At 43.5% G+C, this 18,676-nt stretch overlaps 1 protein-coding gene across 1 annotated transcript in view; it reads right to left on the minus strand.

Moving 5' to 3' along the window:
- Nucleotides 1-14,919, minus strand: part of LOC146008153 (paxillin-like) — a 38,003-nt gene extending 23,084 nt beyond the window's left edge. The window contains exon 1 of the mRNA XM_083147144.1: nt 14,765-14,919. Within this exon, the coding sequence (XP_083003270.1) occupies nt 14,765-14,777 (13 nt within the window). The 5' untranslated portion in view covers nt 14,778-14,919. The remainder of the gene's footprint in view (nt 1-14,764) is intronic.
- Nucleotides 14,920-18,676: the final 3,757 nt, after the last annotated feature.

An 18,676-nucleotide genomic window follows, 5' to 3' on the forward strand; every position in this document is an offset into this window, starting at 1 on the left:
CAGGACTTTGCCAAGCCGCCGTTAATTGTTCCTGCTTCGGAAACGGGAACACAACAAGCGGCTTAGTCGGAAGAGCAAACAGGTCAAGCTCCTGCGAAACCGTTTCCGGTTCCTCTGGAAAATTAAGAACCTGTTTAACCGCTACAATGAGGGCCTCTACCCCCACAGGAGACGCCTGATGCTCCGCCTCCAGTGGAGGGATATCATCATCATCCATGTCCATGCCCATGTCCATCCCCTGGTCCAAGTCCTCATCTGGACCTGCAGGGTCGTCATCATCCGAATCCTGTAACTGCGCCAAGGTGCGCTTAAAACGCACTGGCTGAGCCCCCGGGGCCGCCATAGAATTGACCAAAGTGTCCATGGACCTAGACAAAGTAGAAACCCATGCCGGCTGAGCTGCGCGACTTTCCGCCAGTTCAGAGGACAACTTTGACATGGCCCCAACCAACAAGCCTGCCCACGGCGGGGTAACCGCCAAAGGGTTAGACTGTACCTGAGATGCCGCGAGACAGGCATCACAAGAAGTGGCCTTACCCTCAGCCGACGACTGGGAAAATTTAGACCCACATGTCGCACATATAAATGCCTTCTGAGAGGCCTTGGTTGCCGCTGCCTTGCCAGTCATTGTAAGGCACAGTACAAGATAACACACAACCAGGGGTAGCCACCCAAACCCACTCACACAACAAATGACGTGATGGGTACTGGAGACTGCAGGGCACCAGAGGGAAGACTAAGCCCAAACCCTCAATTAAATTCCCCTTCCCTTACACAACCTAGTGCAAAGCAAAGTCCCCTGCTTTGAAGGGCTTGAAGGGGTTAACAGTACAGTCTCCACACAACTGCTGTACACTCCTAAAATAAAGGCAGTGACAGCATCAGAACCATATCTACTTGAAAGGTTAACCATAGATATGCTCAGAATACAGCCAAGTGTATCTTTATTCAACAAAGAGCTGAGCCCACAACCATTTAAACATAAGTGCTGCCGAAGCAGGCACCCTCACCCCCAGTGGCGATATTTAAATAATGGCGCCGGCCACGTGAACGCTACCGCGCTCAAGCCGCCGCCAGCGCGCACACAAACACAGCGCACCAGCCGTCCTCCTGACCAACGCCGGGTGTATAAGCCGCAGAACACCCGGCGGGGAAGGGCGGCCGTGCGGGAAAGTGAAAGTGAAAAGACGCGCTCACAGCGCTCAAAACGCCGCGCTGGAGGAGAAATAAATGTACTCACCGGCGGTGACACTGCAGGCTGCTCGTGTATGACGGACCCTTTGGTGGGAGTCCGCAGGCACACAGTAGGTCTGGGCAGGTGCCTTTGAATGAGGCCCTGACAGACAGGCTGGAAAGGAACCAGCGGCGCCCAGCTCCAGAGTCTATTTAAATAGCTATAAGGAGCTGCTTTTTTTTTTTTTTTTTTTTTTTTAAACTAGAAAATGCCTAAGGAGAAAAAGAGCAGGAGCAATGCCCCAGCGTGTCCAGCTCCCTCGGCACAATTTTTCTAACTGGGGATTGTGGGGTATTAGAGGGGAGAAGCCAGCTACTTAAAGTTATAGTGTGCCAGCTCCCAGCAAGCCAGCTCTAATTACCCACAGTGATCGCCAGTGTCCCCTGCCGGATGTAGGAGAAATATTTGCTAAAAATGCCAGGGTTAAAGTCGAGGAATATGTACATTTGATTTCTTCCCTATGGGGAAAAAAATAGTTTTTTTCTCTGTCGTGAAAAGGTTTTATTATGCATTTCAATCTTGAATGTCAACATTCTCAGACATACGCTTTCACACACCAAATCCAATGACTGTAAAGAGCTGACTTGTTCAAGGTTGTTTGTTGGGTAAAGGCATATAATTGTTTACAAGAGTGCTGACTTTCCGCTTAACCACATACTCCACGTTTACAAAAAAAAAAAAGTATGAGAAACATGGTACCACCTATGTCCTGCTGGCAGACCACGACACCCCTTTCTCATATGGTAAATGCAGGCCGCTACAGGTTAACAAAAGTATTAGGAAATACACCAGTGACACCACATACCAGGCATTTCACAAACATTATTACAAGCAAAAAAAAAAAAAAGTTAGTGCAAATTTTCAAACACTATAAACCTAGAAAAGTATTTAATAGAAGATAATTTGCCTAGTTAACAGTATGGTAATGGGCAAGAAGAATTCCAGAGTAGAAAAAAAACGCGTATACCGTAAGACCACATTCCAGTGATTTCTGCAATGCTGCCCCCAGGGCCGGTTCCTATCACAGGAGGAAAATCTAAGCTTGCCAAGTACAGTCTCAAGGAATCCAGACATTCCCTGCATGCTGGCACTTAAAGCACCTCCGCAACATCAGCACTGCATACAGAGTAACAAATGCGGAAATGCCGCAGATGAAAAACATTAACATGATGTATTACTGGGTAGTTACTGTATAACATGGACGCCCTATTTGCACAAACATTATATACAGTATTGTAAAGCAATCCATACAGTACATCAATGGTTAATAAGGGCCCTGCTCTGATAGGAGCAAGTCGTGTCACACCTTATAGCTTACATTATTGGCATGGAAGAAGCAATGTTATTTACCATTTATACATTACTACTTTACATAGGCTTTATATTTGTTAGGGAAATGTAAAATCTGTTACAGCATATAAGATTTAATTTATACCAATTTAGGACTTAGTGAAGCCTAGATCGTTTACCATGTTCTAGCACTGACATCTAAATAAAGAAGCACTTATACACAAATGCACTTATGTGAATATGATAGAAATAGTTAACATACAGATTACTTAGAATATTAGGCATGTGACTGGCCAGTAAGAGTTTAACACGATTTGGTCATCTTAACATGTTGTGCATAATGAATATTCTGTCTTTAAATAAAGAGAGGAGATTAAATACGTAGGATAATGTTTTTTGGTGGGCGAGGACAGATCAAAATGTTTTGTTTACACAATGGAAGGGGGGGGGGGCAGTTTACCTTTTTCCCATGAAATTCCCGTTTTCAGTCAACACACATGGGATCCAGGATGACTTCCAGTATTTGTTTTATCATGGCTCTGAGGGCTGATTATCGAGGATTATACTTTGCTTGCACAAGACCCGATAAGTAACTGCTATCGGGGCTAATTGGATTTAACGATTGTAGTCGGACACTTCCACCCTAGATTTTAGTTAGCTTCATTGTATTTGTGGGATGCTGCTAATAAAGTGTAAAGGGGCCTACACATGGGGAGATGCTGACGCGTTCTGAGCGATGCTAGATTGCTCAGCACACAGCGATGTGTCAGCGCTGTGTGCTGAGCAATCTGTCCGGGGCAGTATTCTCCGGCGATAGCAATACGCGGGCCGATCATCACTATCGCTAGGGCCCCTACACACAAATCGATGTTGGGGCATTTTCTAAGCACATGCTCCTAAATCACTACACGTTTAGGCTCCATAACACTTTATAATCTTGCTTTAGGTCATCATATATTAATACATGTGTATTTATCTTTCTTCAGTCTGCTCCCCTTCCACTGATGGACAGCTTATATACATTTCTAGAAGTTTTACAATCTCTACATGATAGATATGTACTCCCCTTGGGGTGCTTGTGGCACTACTGTGCTGATACTTTGGTTTTCTGGTGATCCAATGTGGATTTGGCATTCTGGAGTGCAGGGAACAGCTGAGGGCTGCATTGTAAGTGCTAATTGTAGCACCATGAAGCGTTTCCTTGAACCCTACAAGAGTGCATGTAAGAAGTGGGTTACTTTAACCAGACTCCTTACATGGGAACAAGAGCGCCGTATTGCTGGACACTTTCTCATAGTGTCAGCAAGATTTTAATCTGGTTGGCATGATGCCACTTATAAGCCCCAGGGAGCAAAGCTCCACCAAGCTAATACCTCTTATCCACTGTCTCTAAAAACCCACATTACTGCCTTGATAACCTGGAAGCAGCTCATTGGAAATGGGTTAACCCAGATCCAATGGCCTGAGAACCAAACCCGGCTAGCTTGCTGGGTTGGTCCCAGTAAGTACCCAATGCAGTGTAAACAAGGAAGCCAATGTGACACAGATCCCATTTGCAACATAGTCAGAGCCGGCGCTGGGAGATTCTCTCATCCCCAACACTGGTTCTGCACCTGTGAGCAGTGACCTTTCCCCTTCCAGCAATAAGCAGCCGCCAGTCTGATAGGGGTCTCAACAGAGTCCCACCTGTGTAAAGGAATTTGTGATATTTGTGGCAAAAGGAAGACCACTGATCTGGGGTCTAGCTACCAGCTTTCTAGAGCCAATTTACATTTGGAAGCATTTTATCTGTGAAAAGCATACACAGATAAAATGCTAGAACCTGGACTAGATCTCCTAAAACATACTTTAGGCAAGAGATTTAATAACTTCCCAAGAGCAGACTTCTTGACATGAGGCAGGATTACACCTGCCAACAAGTGTTTAAAATACTTCACAAAAAGGGAAGCAAATCCCAATGTGAAGACTACTTCTGCCTAAGTATCAATCCTTTTAGTTGTGTGTAACAGCTCTTAAGAGCCATTACTGGGCAATAAACAAAACTCTTCTTGAAGCTCTTGCTCTTTTCCTGCAAGCTGCACACATCAGCTAAAATCATGTGACATTCAGATGATAGTGATCACTCTAATCAATCTCCAGCTGTCCTGTTTTGAACCATGCATCTCAAGCCCTGTACACATGCACCCATTTTCCCGATTTTCGATTCTGCTTATAGAAGCAAAATCGAATCCTAAACGAAATCGAATGATTTTTGTGTCACTTTCGATCTACATTCGATTCGTGCTCCTGTTTTCACAAAACCGAACAGAAAAATCTACTGTGCAGCCAAGGAAATATTGAATTTGATCTAGTAAATCGAATGTGTACAATGTACCATGAATGTATATCGAATTCTTTATTGAATTAATAAAGTACAGATCTAACGCCAAATCAAATGGAAAGATCTAATGCCTGATCTAATAGAAAATTGAATCTAACATCGAATCAAAAGCAAATCGATGTGTGTGTACAGGGCTTTAGGGAAACCAGACACATTCACAGCAAAGAGATGCTGCAGACTGAGCCACCATGCAACAGGGCAGGCCTCAGTACCAAGTTGGTTGTGGAAGCATGGTCGGGTGTTGTATGGCAGTCATGCATGATGGTCGGGTGTTGTATGGCGGCCAGGCATGATGGTCGGGTGTTGTATGGCAGTCATGCATGATGGTCGGGTGTGGTATGGCAGTCATGCATGAACCATCATAACAGTGTGGCAATACCTCTTTGGCAGGCACAAGTCTTGGAACTGCCCCCCTCTGGTCTCTGGGGGTTATTCATGTTCATTAGATTGTTGTGAGTCTGTGCATGCGTGTTTCTGCGCATGTGCAGATGGAGGGTGCGTGCACCCACGTCAAACTTTCGGTTCGCCGGGTGCACACACCCTACACAGTGGAGGGCGGGGATGCTGGGCTGCCCCATTACCCCCATGGGTGTTCTCATGGTAATGAGGCCGTGACGCAGGTGCGGGGGGCAGGCAGCTGACATCACCGGATGTCAGCTGCCCGCCATATCCGTCCCATCGTACACGCATATGAAAGGGACTTGAAAGTCACTTTTTTAATGCGTGTACCTTCCACATCTTTCGATGGTCGGCGACCATCGAAATGTGGGAGGTTACCCGCAGCATACGAATGGCCCATGATGACCCAATGCATGTTGACCTTAGTGCTGTCAACCCTATGACCCGAACCCTTCAACAACTGGCAGCAACAGAGTGGTGCATAGTTGGCACTGGACGCCTGCAAGTGTCTGGTGACCATGTAGCATCAGCATAAGTGGTCTGTAGCACCAGGTTACTGATACTAAGTGGAACCCCAAAACAAATCTGATACCATCTCTCCAAACTGAGTAGCAGAGCATACAAACTGTTACATTCTGTCTATGTGCGATTTCAACTATGCGATTTCCCTTGAACCAGTCATTTATTTAGTAACAGTATAGAATATTTGAACATTCACCTCAGTCCCTGCCCCTGTGGAGCTTACAATCTATATTCCCTACCACATGTACACGCACATTCATCCTAGGGTTAATTTTGTTGGGGAGCCAATTAACCTACCAGTATATTTAGAATGTGGGAGGAAACCGGAGTACCTGGAGGAAACACAGAGAGAACATACAAAACTCCATAAGTTAGGGCCATGGTGGGAAACAGAAACCCTGACCTCAGTCCAGTGAGGCAGTAATGCAAACATTACACCATCCAGGCTCCCCATACAATATTGATTATATTTACATTACATTTTTATTATACTAGCACGTTAGATTATACACAATATAGTAAAAGTTGGCTTGCCTCCAGTGCATTTTATCTTGCGATTCCGAACCCATGGGCCCGCGCATCGGCATCACAAGCTATATAAACACCCGATTTGTGCCAACTGCTCTTGGAAGCTAAAATTGCACGGTGTGTATGTCCAGTCGATCCAGTCATCATAGAAACCGGAATGCAAACCCAGACATAAATTGTCAACAATTTTTGTTGCACTTTTCACTTGTTTAGGAGCAAAATTATATATATATATATATATATATATATATATATATATATATATATATATATATATATATATATATATATATATAGCAGTTGTGGGTTGGCGCCCCTTAATGAGACCTTCGTTAATTAGGTCTGTGTAGCCTTAATATTGGAATTCCATACACATGAAAGTAAAGTCCAAAAATTCATATAAATTTATTAAAATGTCTCTGATTCCACACTACAATGGTGGTTAAAAAAGTTCAGTGGTACAGTTCATAACAGCACTATAGACGATCCCAACGCGTTTCGTCCCCACATGGGACTTCATCAGGGGTTCGCTATGAACATAAACAAATACTTAATTATACATTTTGTACGGTCAATTGTATATCTACAATTTTAATAACAATATTCTAAAAAAAATATAGAGGGACTTTACTAAAATTAAAATCATTTTCACAGTATTGTAGGCAAACATTGTTGAAATGTAATATATGATGATTATCATTTAACAAGAAAAAAGAAAAAGAAACAGGTGATGAGAAGAACAACGAGGAAAAGGACGAGGAATTGAAATATTGGTTCCCAAGAAATTTAGAGAAAACTTGTAAAAGATTTGAAGTAGGTTTATAATTAGACGGATTAGCGGGGTCAATACCGTAATACCCAGAAACCCCAAGGTAAAAGCTTTATTTCAGTAATGAACCTTATCTCAAGTAAAAGGTACAATCCTAATAGTGAACTCTTATATCCTTTATTTTTGTATATATACCCACAGCTATACAATCACTCGCACATATATGACCTGATTAATCTGATTGTGCCGAGTCTAATATCGGGAATTCAAGCCCATGAGTAAGAAAGAGAGTACACATTTGGATTGATCGATTAATTATGGTACTAACCCCTCAAGGAATTTGACAACACGTAAGGAATCCCCCCTTCCTTAAATCCTCTTATAATTAATTCCATGCATTAGAATATTCTCTAAAGAAATGACACGTCTTTTTATTAGGTACCTTTGAATTCTTAAGGTCCCATTGTACAAACACCCAGTTGAAGACACCCGTACCAAGAAATACTGTGGAAATTGTCCTTATGCATTTTGGTATGTCGGAATTATAAACCTACTTCAAATCTTTTACAAGTTTTCTCTAAATTTCTTGGGAACCAATATTTCAATTCCTCGTCCTTTTCCTCGTTGTTCTTCTCATCACCTGTTTCTATATATATATCCAGCTTAAGGATGACCATTTCATAATTTACAAATTAAACACTTGTTTTTCAAATGATCATATGATTCAGCAGAAAATAATCATAAATACCAAAGTGTGTGAAATGATGAAAGTAGGGAAGTAGTCTCACCAAGCTCCAAAGGACCTACTGCATCTGCTGCTATTCATTAAAATAGAAGTTTTGCAAGTGAATCACAAAACACAAACAGCTGTACAAAGCAATGATATCTAGCCATGAAAAATGAAACAGAGTCCCCAGTGTCTTCCTATCCAGCACTCATTACACACCACTCTGAGCTGTAATCCAATCCCATGTAACCTCATATACTCATACAGTGAGTAACTGCGCAGGAATGGGGAGTCTATGCACTGTATACAATATAAAGGACAAGCTCGGATCCAACATCTCTCTCCCTGCACAGAGTCTGTATTATTTATCAGAGAACCTTATGGTGATAATATAAGTCATGACAAACTAATCAGCAACTGAATCACAAGATTCTTCAGCGTAATTAGCTTCTAGTGATTGGTGATCAACAACAACAACAACTGCAGTGACCTCCAGTTACTTGTACACAGCATAAAACCCAAAGGAAATCAAACAAGTGATTATACAGAGAAGAGCTATATGGAATACTGTCATTAGGCCAACATGTATTTGGTTGACCACTGAAGGTCAACATGAGGTTTTCAGGGTTTATTTGAGCAGACAGGCAGGATTTCATGCCCTATCATGCACTATGGTGTGGCGGGAGTACAAAATAGTGTTCCCAAAGCAAGCCGAGCACAGCGAGACATGCGTGGTACACTTTGATGGTCTGCTGTGATACTCATGTGATACTCATGTCAACCATCGTCCACCTAATGCTTGTGTCAACCTCCAACCCTGTTGACCTATACCCAGATTTTTTTTTTTTTTATCTATAAATCTATAGTGGCAGTGCTTCGGCAAATAACCGAAGCACTGCCATCTCTTGGTAGCGAGTGAAACTACATCTCTTTCCCTCTCTCTCACACGCACAAACACAGAGGCAATCACAAGATGGCAGACTAGCTTTCGAAGCATTTGTGAGGGATAGAGAGATAAACTACATTTTTAGAATAAAGCCAGTAACTGGATAATGTCAACTTAAGTCGCTGCATTTTCACTAACTTACTACTAGATAACTAGATTACCATATAACAAGAAACAAAATCTCATTTTTCATTTTCAAAACCTGACTATATATTACTTTTTTTTTTTATAGGAAGGTGATCATTATTGCTTATGTGGGGCAATGAGAAACATAAGCAAGCCAGTGTGGACCCACCCACAATAGCTGTTAAAGGTCAGATGCGGCTTTCTAATTAAAGTAAATCATCTTTATGTAATTATATAAAGGAATAAGTGACATGGCATTATCCATTCACAACACAGATTGAAAGCACAGTACATGAGCCATGCAGTGTTTGCACTGTATTAGGAATAATACACAGTACATATATAACCCACTCAGTTTCTCTGCTGCAATGAGAAGGATGGGCAGGGTGCCCACATCCCCTGCATAGAGGAGGAAGCAAGACAGTGGCCATATCACAGCAACTGCTGGAGGTTCAACATCTGGGCAAATATTTGAAAATGAAAGGAAACCAAATCCAGCTTTGTAAGGAAGCAGGCCCTTCCTCCCACACCCATCTATCAACAGCCAAGAGCCCTTCCCCCTATCATTCCACCTCCAAACTATGCCTATGCATTGCAACACTCAACGCACACCTTATTACTCAAATGCCACATCAAAATCTGCAAAGGAAAGAGCGATTTTACAGAAACTGGGATTATTATTATTATTTTTTTTTAAAACATCCTCAAGTTTTTATGGGGGAGATTTGTGTGTTGTGTACCCTTTATCTGAACTTTTGATGTGACAAATACCTAGAGGCTATGTTTACAGATCATGGTGTGCATTTTACCAGTATATTTTTTTAATGTGGGCACGCACATTTTGCATGATATATGCAAAAGATTAGTCCTGATGAGACCACAGATGTGTTTCCCACCATAAACTAGACACCGGGTGCTTAGTTTGCTGTGAATGCTGCTTTCCCACTGCAGACCCGTTTAAAGTACTGGTAATCTTAAATGGTATTTAAAACGGTATTAGCATTCCCACTGCAGCAGATTACCATTTTAATACCATTTAAGTACCATTCCCATTGCAGGTAAAACGTTTGCTGTTCAAAACATTTTTACAGCAGAAATGAGTGCCTGTCATTTTAAATGGGCTTTTCAGGGTTAAAAAGGCACACACCTATGATGTTTTCACAGTATAGAAAGAAAGGGCCTCCCATCGCTCAAGTGGCAAAGGGGAGGTGGGATTTGAGGTGATGGCGATCTGAAAGGCACAGACAGGGACAGGCCTTACAGTGAATGGCAGAACCAGGCAGGGTGGACACTTAATACTAATATAACTTGCTAGGAAGTGGTGTGACCTGGTGCAGAAAAGTGTCGTGCACTATAGCAGCCGCATTCCACTGCAATTATTACACCTCTGCATCCTTCTACTGCCACAGTAATACCCCAATAGGAATAAAACATTGCATACCTGCAAAAATGGCAGCATAGTGTTTGGCAGAGGGAGCTCATTAGTTGGAGCACTGCGCTGTGTCTGTAGGGGTAATGAGCTGCAATGCCCCTTCCTGCAGCAGTGGGTGCCCGGCTCCAAGCTGATATTGCTCACACTCTTGAGACTGCACTGTCTACAGCGCAGACCGAGCGGCTGTCCAGCTCCCTCTCAAAGCCCCACATGAGAACTGCCTGAGAGGAGCAGCGCAGTGATGCTGCAGCAGCTTCCCAGTAAGCAGCCAGCAGCTAGCCAGCCCCCTGCGTGCGCATATGCCTGAAAATCGGGATCCGGAGATCACACTGCCGCAGCGAGCGCCACTACACTGAGAGCAGAAGGCTTAAGCAGGGATTCTGCCTCCCGTCACATGTATGTACTGCGGTCTGCAATACTACGGCCGCACGCAGCCCCAACCCAATAATGCTTTGGGGCCCACAGACTGCGGGCAGGCATTGGCACCAACGCATGGTGCACTCTGGCTGGGGGGCCCTCTGACAGGAGAGGTAGTGACGGCCCTGGCCTGCTGTTATCACTAAATAACGTTTAAGAGGCATTCCCACTGCTTCAAAAACGTTATTTTAGCATGTAGGACTCTGCTTTTAAAACGTGTTGAAATACCATTTAACTTTAAACGGTATTTCAACTCTGGCACTTTCCAACTGCAGCCTTAAACCGTATTTTGCACTGAAAAATCGTCAATTTACCGTTTTTGAGCTGCAGTGGGAAAGGGGCATAATAGTACTTTCAAACAGTGAAGTATTTGGTTTATGTTGAACCTACACCACAGACTGCAAGCCACAATACAGGTGTAATCTTACTCAATAAACACAACAAATAGTTCCCAGATCACACTGGATTAGGTCTAATGAATTCACACAAATGTTAAGTAACTGCAACCTAAATACATGATTGGTGAGAATTTGATAGAAGAGCAATAGCAAAGAGTTAAACAAAAGTAATTATGAACACAGAATAAACAGTCCATCATGATATGGCTCAAGAATTACTGTACAGCACGTCAAATATTTACCTAGAATAAGTAATGTTATCAGTCAGACAAGCCCTACTGGGTTGGGCACCTGCTGCTACACTTTCCACAGGACTTTTTTCTCTCCCACAAATAAATCTTCAATGCATGTTGTTGTTGGGAGGGCTACAGCTTTGCTATTTGGCATGCTGGGATGCATAGTTCAACAACAGCTGGCGGGCCGAGCATCTCATTATAAAAGACAAAGGGGAAGTGTTTCTATGAGCCGGACATGAAAATGATTACTTCGTATCTTGTCACAGTTGCATGTGTAAGAAAAGCAAACTGAAAACACTCATTAAATGTCACGCTGTCTACATGCATCAGATTAAACTGCAAACACCACGGTGTACATATCCTAAATGAGTGATGAAAGAACATGTATGTACTTTATAATGGGTGACCTGCTTCTATGCAAACATTTTTTTTAGCTTCCTCCTAGAGCAGTGGTTCCCAATCTGGGGGAACTTTAAATTAATATTGGTAATGGTGAAAAAAAAAAAAGAGGAAGAAGAAGTCTCCTGATGGCGGAAGAATTCTCCCGTTGCCTTGGAGATGAACCAAGTCACTTCTGATTCCGTCTGCAGTGTCAGTCTCCTTGTGCATTTGCCCGACCAGCAATCCATTGGAAGCTACCCATGCTGCCTTCAGAAATCAGTGTTCAAATGCCCCACACTGACACGGGTGGGGGAAACAGTGACATTAATCCGACATGCATTAATGGGAACCCCAGTACCAGTGCACAGCCAGGTGGTAAGACACAGAGGGACCCGATTTCTGACCACACACACACACACACACACACACACACTACTCCTCAATGTATGGGAGTACCACTCCACTCATAAATACTGTACAAATTGAGAGGAGGGGTCCTCATAAATGAAAAGCATAATCAAGGTGTATTGGAGCATAAAAAAATAAAAAGAAACTGCTGCACTACATGTAAAGCCTATAATAATGCAGACATGAACCATTTGTTGAATAAGCCACAGAGATGACAAAATACAGTATGTATTCATTAAAAATACTTCAGTATTGTTATTTCCTTTGCCTGCTAGATATGATATCAAACAATGACATGGTGAAAACTTTAAGATGGAACTATTGTCTGCACAATGACATTAGGTACTTGATGAGAGTCAAACACTATACAACTGACAGAACAATATTTCATGGGGCTGGGAACAGCCAGCCACATTAAACATGGTACACTTGGCTACATATCCTGCCAAGACTAAACGCCGACATTACACTTTATTTAAAACAAGCTATGAATGGCCATCCAAGAAATACACAAGCCATCCCTGGAAATAACATGGAGCGCCTTCTCCTGTTGCAGCTGACATTTCCTTTGCACAGGGCACCAATTAAACCTTTATCACAGAGCTACATGTCCATATGGATCACTAGATATATGCGAGATGTAATACAAAAGTAAACAAAAAAACAAATCAATGAATAACCATGTCATTGAAGAGTAGGCATTAGATATAACCAGCATACACAGAATAAATTAGCCGATTTTAAATAATGTATAAATTCTCTCCACCACTGCAACACTACTTGTCATTATATCCTACTCCTAACAGACTTGCCATCCAAGTAGTAACTCAAGCATGTCACATACAGGATGTGAAGAGACCTTTTAAAACTGAAACACACACCAGGAATGTGGCTTTAGTCATCTGCAACTTCCAACAGACAAACTCAATAGTCTATTTCACAAGATGGAGAATTATCCACTATGCGCGAGCGTGCGCGCACGCACACGGCGGGGGGGGGGGTGGGTCTGCCTTGGTATCAGACAATTACGCAAATTTAGCAGATTTAAAACACAGGGCTTAACATTGCATTCAAACCTCTAATGGTGTGTATACACGGTGAAATGTGCCATGCGATGCGATCAGATCGCATCACATGGCATGTACATGACGGCATACAATTTTGACTATATAGTGCAGATCTGCACTATATAGTCAAGGCAGCGCGCATCAGGAACACAAGGGTTAAAACCCTTGTGATCTGCGTGCGATACCGACGCGATTCTGACTATATAGTCAGAATCACAAGGTGATTGTACCCATGTGTACACACCATAAGAGAAATATAGAACGAACCACAAAATATAAACTATGGATCTTCTAGATAAAAGGACAATCAAACAGAAAAAAAATTAGTCAGGCAGAAGTGAAGATACATCTTTACTCATTCGCAGTGTGCAATATTTTAGCCAAATAGATACTTTTTGTGAGCAGGACCAGCTTAGCTTTTTGGGGTCGATCCTATTAATTGCAAAGTGCAGTTACTAAAGTTAAAACATTGGCAACAAGCAATTTTGCAGGCTGGTTTTAGGCCAAATTCAGTCAAAATTGGTCGCTGTCAAAACATAACTTTAAAAGATAATAAAAGAAAACAGCCAATCACAGGTACCCAGCTGTAATCAGTGTAGTAGTGACACAGAATAGTTAGCCAGTGAACATACATATCATACTTCCTCATCTTTGTGGCCACAGCTTACGCCAGATACGCTAGCCACTTTCAGAATAGCACCATTGTTCGCTCGCCACGCTTCAGACTCGGTGTCTAATAGTGTGTACACACGGTCGATTAGGCTTGCTATTTGATCAGATTGTATCGGGATCAAATCGCACGGAAAGCCACCTGACATGCATGCGATCTTGACTATATAGTCATTGCTGCCCTGTCTATCTGGATTTTGATTTGTGCTGTCCCAGAAGCGCACATCAGGATTGCATTGCATGGTAAAAAACCTGTATGATTTGCATCTGATCCTGATGCGATTTTGACTATATAGTCAAAATTGTATGCTGGATTGTACCAGGTGTACACACCATAACGCTGCTCGCTACAACTTTAATAAAAGGTAATAGATGGTGGCATGTACACAGGAGGGTGGTGTGGGCCCAGGGTGGTGTGAAATACGCTACATAAGTTCTGTAGTGTAAACTGTGGCCGAAAAGATGAAGTACTAATTATATATATACACACACACACACCACACACACACTACTAGGCATGCTTTCCTTCCAATCACAGGTGGTCGAAGATTATGCTGGGGACACGGCGGGACTACATTGCCCCTCAGCAGGCTGCAGCCAAACCACTGCTCCACCATGTAGCAGATGAAGAGTGACACCTGTAATAAGTGTAACCCGGGATCCAGGCCAAGTTAGCCCGCACGTTACCATGTACTGTAGCATACACCCCTGTGTGATGCGCTGTGAGACTACTGAACCAAGGGACCAACTCAGCCGGAGCCCGTTCTTACACAGCTTTCGGCACACGCAAAGGAGCTGCCATCACTAGACTCCGTCCCTTGTGCCCATCGCTTACCCAGGTCGTCCATGTTGCCACCGCTCAGCCGGAGCGGTCCCCAGGAGTCGGACTCAACTTTCTGACTTCAATGCAGGAACGCGCCTCCGCCCCCTGCGTCCGCGTTCCCGACACCCCGCCGAGCCACACCTCGCTGTTACGTGCAGGTTCCCAACTTCACGCTCAGCTTCAAACGCCTCCAACTACGTAGGCAGGCCCGCGTCTCGGGAGGGCGCATACTTGGCCGCTCGTTCCCGGGCCTCTCCCGTGACATGCGGCAACCTGTGGCTATATATTTTTTATGGAGCCACACAGTGACAGCTCATATACATAGACACACTAATATGTAATTCTATGGGCAATTTGATGATTGGCACATGTATAAGAATATCACTTGTGTTGTAATGCAAATCCAAGTATACATCCATCCTCAACATGTTACTGTGCAGCCATGGACAAAAGTTTTGAGTATGGGTCACTGCAAAGTTTGCTGTATGTTTTTTTTTTTTTTTTTTTACTTTTTTGTCAGCTGGCAATACTGAAGTCAAATTACAAGCATTTCAGAAGTGTCAAAGGGGGGCATTATCATTCAATATTTGATAACCCCCGGGGGTTAGCTGCAAATATTAATTATCACTAGAATGTACCATAAGGGGACTGCAGCAGGAATCTCTCATCCCTGCTGCTATCTCTCCTGCATCGCCGCCGGACGCATCCACCATGAGTATCTGTGGGGGATGCGAAGCTGGCCGATATTACAACATCGGGCAGCAGAGCTTCGCACATCGCAGGGACTTGCTCATTTCGGGGCCCTGTCCCTGCGAGTGCTGCAGGATACATTCTGCCGATAGGTTCGTATTTTGGATGCGATCCTGGGCGATAATATTCCGCCCAGATCGCATTGAAAATGTGAACCTTGATAAATGGGCCCCAAAAGCTTTTTTTGATAATTACATTAAAGCCTCATACACACTATCCGATCCCTGCCGATGCTGTTAGGGCAGAAGGATTGCGATTAATGTCTAGGGCAGCGTTTTTCAACCACTGTGCTGTGGAAATCTAGTGTGCTGTGAGCAATTCTCAGGTGTGCAACTGGAGCCAGAAATGCATTTTTAACTCTACACCCTACATTGAAAACAGTTGGCATTGCCATAAGGTCTCTCCTGTGTTTTGTAAGCAGTTAATTCTGGAACAGATGCTCTACTGTACTTTACTTTGTTTATCTGGAGGCCAGTGTTTTTTATTTTTGTGTTCTATGGGGGACAGCGTGAATGATTGTTTTTACATAGGGGCTAATGTGATTTTATGTTTATGTCAGGCCAATGGGTATGTTTTTTTCCTGTGGGGGCCTGTGTGTGTTTCTCTCTGTGAGGGCTGATGGTGTGCCTTGGCAATTCTGAAATCTTGTTTGTTGTGCCGTGAATTGAAAAAGGCTGAAAATTACTGTTCTAGAGAGTTTCTGGCCATGGACGGAATTTTTTTTTATGTCTGTTCTCTGTGCCACTTAGTTATCACTATTGTATTATGGCAAGGTGCTCCATCATGCTGGAAAAGGCATTGTTCATCACCAAACTGTTCTTGGATGGTTGGGAGAAGTTGCTCTTGGAGGATGTTTTGGTACCATTCTTTATTCATGGAACCAATGAAAAATAGGATAAATTGTGAGTGAGCTCACTCCATTAGCTGAGAAGAAACCCCCACACATGAATGGCTTCAGGATGCTTTACTGTTGGCATTACACAGGACTGATGGTAGTGCTCACCTTTCCTTCTCTGGACATACATTTTTCCAGATGCACCAATCTACTAGGGAATTCATCAGAGAACTGACTTTACCCCAGTTCTCAGCAGTCCAATTCCTGTACATTTTTTCAGAATATCAGTCTGACCCTGATGTTTATCCTGGAGAGAAGTGGCTACTTTCCTGCTCTTCTTGATATCAGTACTTCAATCATCTTTGACTCACTTTTTTTTTTTATTCGCAGGCCTGTTCGCACCTAGCAGTGCGGATGGGGGTTGATGGGGAGTGGTAGCGCCCATGGGAACGCCCAGTGAGAGGGGGTGGCAGCGAGGGGTAGCACCCAGCATTTCATGGATGTCCCCATGAAAATTCTGGGCGTTTCCATGCTAATGCGGCATGACACAGGTGCGGGGGACGGGCAGCTGACGTCAGCTGCATGTCTGCTTCCCTACAAGGGTGCCGCAGAACTAAGGTCAGCAGAGGCCATCAAATGATTTTGCCCCCACACACTAGGGTGCTAATGGATTTTTATGCTAAACATTCATTCGCATGCATGCAATAATATCAGTGTGTGAGGGGGGGCGGGCGTTCATGTGGGCGGTGTTTAGATGACCCGCAAAGCTTTGAAATTCGCAGCTTTGCGGGTCAACCAGAATGAACTCCATACTCTCCAGTTTTCCAGGCCACAGTGTCAGCACTACTATTGTCAAAATACATAAAAATATAACAATTCTCTGACTCGCACTTATAATGCCCCTTTTACACCGCACTTGTTAAACGGTATATTGACGATTTTTTCCATTTCAACATGTTTAAGGCTACAGTGGGAAAGCACTTTTTGGGAAAAGCTCCCCTTGTGATAGGCGCTAGTAAAAAAAAAAAATTGTTCTTCCACAATTTCCATCAGAATTTCAATATATATAACTCTATATACTCTGTCTCCCCCTAACATCTTCTTTGTCATTAACTTCCCTCACACTCCCTCTCTTGCTACCCTAATGCTGGGTACACACTGGAGGATATTCATGCGATATCGGTAACGGTATCGATATTGTCCAGTGTATACCCAGCCTAAGGTGAATTGTATGGACAATGTGTGGGGGGCCCTTTTCAAAAGTTTGCTATGGGGCCCACAACATTCTAGTTACGCCTCTGGTGGTATAAGTTACAGTGACAGACATTAGCAGTTCAGTACCTAAAATAGACTTGTCAACTGGTCATAAAATATCACATATGGATTTGTTTACTTAAATATTATAAATAGAAAAAACTTTTGTAATTTACATTTAATTCTTCTCCGAAAAGTTAAAGGGTCATCTATCTTATTAAATAAAAGATGAAGCACCTGTTGAAATGGGGATGCAGTTTAAATCCCGGCGGTCGGGATCCCGGCGTTCAAAATCCCGACGCCGGAATCCCGAACGCCGAAATACTGACACTTTCTCCCCCCGTGGGTGTCCACGACACCCTCGGAGGGAGAATAAATTAGTGGGACGAGCGTAGCGAGGCACCGGGCCCGCTGCTTGGCGAGCGCAGCGAGCCCACAAGGAAGGGCGATCCACGTCCCCCCCTTGTCGTGATTTCGGCATTCGGGGTTTTGAACGCCGGAATCCCGACCGCCGGCTTTTCATGCCGAATCCGTTGAAATGGTCTCCTCACTTTGCTTTGTGTTACCTGTCAATGCTATTATGGATGAACTGCCAGCTAATTAGATACATTTAAATAGAAATATTTGGTACTTGTTTCCTAGAACGGCCACAATCGTGAGTGATCGTGGCTCTTAATTAAGGGACACGATCCTCACGATGTGGCCGATTTTTTACAATTTTTTCACTTTGATTGACAGAAATCGGGTCAATCGGTCGGTCGCGACCAATTAAAATCGGCCGCGATGCGACCGACCGATTGACCCGATTTTTCCATAGACTTCAATGTTAAAAAATCTTTTAACATTGAAATCGGTCGGTCTTGTGCCATTATAATGGCACAAGATGAGATGGACTTGATTAAGTCCATCTCACATAGGGAAAAATGATAAAAAAGGTGAAATGGGCCAATATGACCCATTTCACATTTTTTATGTGCCCGCCATGACCCCACGATAGACGTGAACCCGAAGCGTGGCGAGCGCAGCGAGCCCGCGAGGGGCGGCGGTGCGCGTCCTCCGACCTTTTCATTCCCCTACTATCCACT

Source organism: Crinia signifera, chromosome 1, assembly GCF_055691185.1.
Source record: "Crinia signifera chromosome 1, ASM5569118v1, whole genome shotgun sequence".
NCBI lineage: Eukaryota > Metazoa > Chordata > Amphibia > Anura > Myobatrachidae > Crinia > Crinia signifera.